The sequence below is a fragment of the Cyprinodon variegatus genome, unplaced genomic scaffold, assembly GCF_000732505.1.
Source record: "Cyprinodon variegatus isolate N-32 unplaced genomic scaffold, C_variegatus-1.0 Scaffold82, whole genome shotgun sequence".
NCBI lineage: Eukaryota > Metazoa > Chordata > Actinopteri > Cyprinodontiformes > Cyprinodontidae > Cyprinodon > Cyprinodon variegatus.
In genome coordinates this window covers 245737-249268 of record NW_015150535.1, presented here as the reverse complement: position 1 = coordinate 249268, position 3532 = coordinate 245737, and the positions used below count along the sequence as shown (strand labels likewise).

The 3532-nt window shown below is 43.9% G+C and overlaps 1 protein-coding gene across 5 annotated transcripts in view; it reads right to left on the bottom strand.

Annotated features, from left to right (window-relative positions):
* Positions 1-3532, bottom strand: part of tjp2 (tight junction protein 2) — an 82031-nt gene that overhangs the window by 10437 nt on the left and 68062 nt on the right. For all 5 annotated transcript variants that reach the window (XM_015373200.1, XM_015373196.1, XM_015373198.1 and 2 more), the window contains 4 exons: positions 1616-1743; positions 1431-1527; positions 1202-1352; positions 940-1048 (listed from right to left, as the gene is read on the bottom strand). In XM_015373200.1, the coding sequence (XP_015228686.1) occupies positions 940-1048; positions 1202-1352; positions 1431-1527; positions 1616-1743 (485 nt within the window). The remainder of the gene's footprint in view (positions 1-939; positions 1049-1201; positions 1353-1430; positions 1528-1615; positions 1744-3532) is intronic.

The window sequence follows — 3532 nt, the reverse complement described above, 5'->3', positions numbered from 1 at the left end:
AGTTTTAATATAAATATAATATAATTTTAAAGTGAGAAAATCCACCTCAAAACGTAATCAGTGCAGTCAGTTCATTCAGATTATCATCCTGCCTTCCAATATTATTTCTGTCGGAGCTGCTCAGACCCCCACATACCAGCGGTACTCTGACAGTAGGAATCCCTTCATCAGCAGCCTCTGGCGGGTCGCCTCGTCGCGGTTCACTGCGGCGGCTGGTAGCTGTTTTTCATCTAAATAATCCGATCTGCAGGCACCAGGATAATAAACGCGAACATATTCTGCCGGCAGATTTCTGCATTTTTAGTTAATTCATGCGTCAATAAACTGTTTCAGAGGAGTGATCACAGCGCTCTGTATCATCTGCGATGTGTCTTTCTCTCTGTCAGCTCCCAGTTCAGCTTCTTTGATTGGTTGACGCAGTGCGTCGAGCAGCAAAAATTCAATTTTTCCATCTCGAGCAGCAGCGCGTTTGCGGCGCGCCATGCACGTCAGATGCTTAAACGCGCCCGACGCGCTGCTCCTGCTGCTCAAAACGCGCCGCGGGACCTTTTGCTGTGCCTTGACGCGCGTCAACCATTGACTTTGCATGTAAACTCGCTGCTTCTGTCGTGCCTGCTGCGTCCGGTGTGAACGCAGCATTAGGAAAATGGAGTCGTTTGGGTTCTCTGTTGGCCTGCATTACCTGATACCCGTCTATGTAAGGGGGGGGTTGGGGGTAGTTAGAGGGAATTGGTGGCCTGGTTGAACAGGCTATTTCTGACATTTTGAACTGACAAAAACGTCCTGGTTTTTTCAAACTTGAAAAAGTCCAGAGGATTGCTTTTTAACTTTTGACCTGAATGACTGAGAATCCTCACCAGCAAACATTATGTCAGAATATCTCTGTTTCTTTTCTTCAACACAAACGTTTTAGTAGCCGTCAGCTATCCTGGTACCAACCTTCAGGTTTGCTTTGAGCAAGAATGGTGACGTCTTCTCCTTTAGGGATTTCTAGGAGGAAGAGGACGGCGTCTTCCCGCACCATCCCTCTGAAGTCTACACTGTTGACCTGAAATAGACGACATTACACATCAATGGGTTCATTTCCATATTGATAAACTACTTATCAGCAAAAGTTGCATTTCAAGTATTCAACTTTTCCTCGTCCCTCTACTACATCTATTCCATTTGTAGATTAGAAACGAGGAGCTGAGTTTGGTACCTTTACGATCTGATCTCCTTTGCGCAGACCCTCCTGCTCGGCTGGACTGTCCTCCTGAACGCCAGCGATGAAGATGCCGACGTCATTGCCTCCCGCCAGCCTCAGGCCCACGCTGTCGCCCTTCTTGAAACGAACCATCACCGTGTTCGGCCTTAGTTACCAAAGAAACAGATTAGTTAAACCAATGGTCTCTTTAACTTTTCTTCACTCATATTAGTGAACCACTTACCCGTAGACTTCCTGATCCTCCAAGCTGGGCTTTAGAGGCACCTTTGGGGGAGCCTGAACCCTCGGGGGAACCAGAACCCTTGGGCTGACCGCTGCCGCTGAAAAGATTCAATCAAACAATTAGGTTTGCTACATCTCGCCATACTTGGCTTGTTTTAACGTCTTTAGGGGCAGCATGAAGCTTACCTGGCGGCGTCTCGGATCGAGGTTCGTCCCTCTCTGGAGGTAGAGGGGATGAGTCTTCCCGTCTATCCAGACCTTTGAAAGGTGTTGGCATGGCGCCCATTTTCGCCAGCCTGTTAGAAGGCTCCTCTCTGATAACAAAAACTTACAGTTGGGAGCAGGAAATGTTTCTACTCTTGAACTCAAAAACATCTTAGGAGTGCCACAAGGTCGTGTTCTCGGTCCCAAAAAAACCCCCCAAAAAATCTGGGACAAATTTATTCATGGGGTACAAAAATTAAAAAACGGTTAGAGTCCAGCAATGTGACCCTAAAAATCCCAGGTCACTTCAGCAGAGTCCAAGAGTGAATTGTAAGGTAACAGAGCTCCCAAATAAAGAAAACTAAACACTTTAAATAAAACAAACAGGTGTTTTATCAACATATCATTTTAAAGGGGTAGGCAAATGACAGTTCCTGAGGACTGCTATCCTGCAGCTTTTATATTCGTCTTTAGTCAAAACACCTGAATCAAATGGCTGAATTACCTCCTCAGTATGTTTTCTGTTTCTGTAGTCCTCTCAATCATCTTATTACCTGATTCAGGTGTGTTGGACAAAGGACACCTCCTAAATTTGCAGGATAGCAGCCCTCAGGAACTGGAATTGCCCACCAATGGTTTAATGCTTATTCAATTAGACAGCTGCAGCACTTTTAACTCCTGCTTCTGGTTCTCTTTTTGCTTTGTGGTTTAAGGCTACGTTCGCACTGCAGGACTTAATGCTCCATTCCGATTTCTTTGCGTTGCCGTTCATATTTCCAAATAAATGCGCTTGTCTGTGATCTCCTGTGTGAACTGAAGTCATTCAACGCAAGTGTCCCGCATGCGCAGTAGAGGACGCGATGACACCACAAGCGAGCGTGCTCTGTGTTTAAGGAAGTAAACATGGATGGTATTGCTGGAGCGCATCTAGCGATCTTTCCCAACCATAAAAACTCAATCTTTTCAAGATGGTTAAACATAAATACTGCTCTCCGCATCATCGTCCGCCATGGTTGTTTTTCTTGCCGCTTCTTCATACCAAGACCCAGAATAGTGACCTTTTTCATGTATTAATGAGGTTCAGGTCGGATGAATGCGACCTGGCTGTTCAGACACAGGTTGCATTTGAAAAGATCAGATTCATGACCACATAGCCAAGTGTCCTGGGTGGCATTGGAAAAAAATCGGATCTGTGATGTTCAGACTGCCATGAAAAGATCAGATCCAGGTCGCATATGGGCCAAAAAAAAAAAAAAGTCTGATTTGAGTCACTTCAGGCTGCAGTGTGAACGTAGCCAAAGTGATTGGTCAAGTGTCAGCTATGGTGGTTCTAGAAAATGTTCATGGAGGCGCCAGGGAGGGTCCAATGTGCACTGAAAGGGTGGGGGCAGAAAAATGATAAAAGAAAATAACGCACTATATCATTTATATTTTCAAAACATACCACTGAAAACAGACTAGATTTTCTGGAGCTCCATGATGATAAGTCTACACGCACATATATATGTGCTGTTTAAATTAAACATTTAATGGGTTGAGCAGTTGATCATCTTTAATTACGCAGAAGACTCCTAGATAACTGCAGAAACAAACTGTACCTCCATAAAACCTAAACATGCATTCGTCCTCTTTATTTTATGTCGCCGTGAATAATTAGTTGCAGTATTTTTGTTGTCGGTTTTTGGTTAATATGTTTCAAAGGAGGACATTTAGCATGATTATATCACTGTTGCCACCTTCTGGTTTAGAGGAGAACTGCTTCTTCCAGAGGCAGTGAATTCTCTTAAAGGTCTCAGATATATATAGACCAGGGTTTCCGGTAGATGTAATTTATCATAAAAACATGCAACATGTTCAGAATGAAAATCATTTAAAGAAATCGATTTTTAATAAATATTA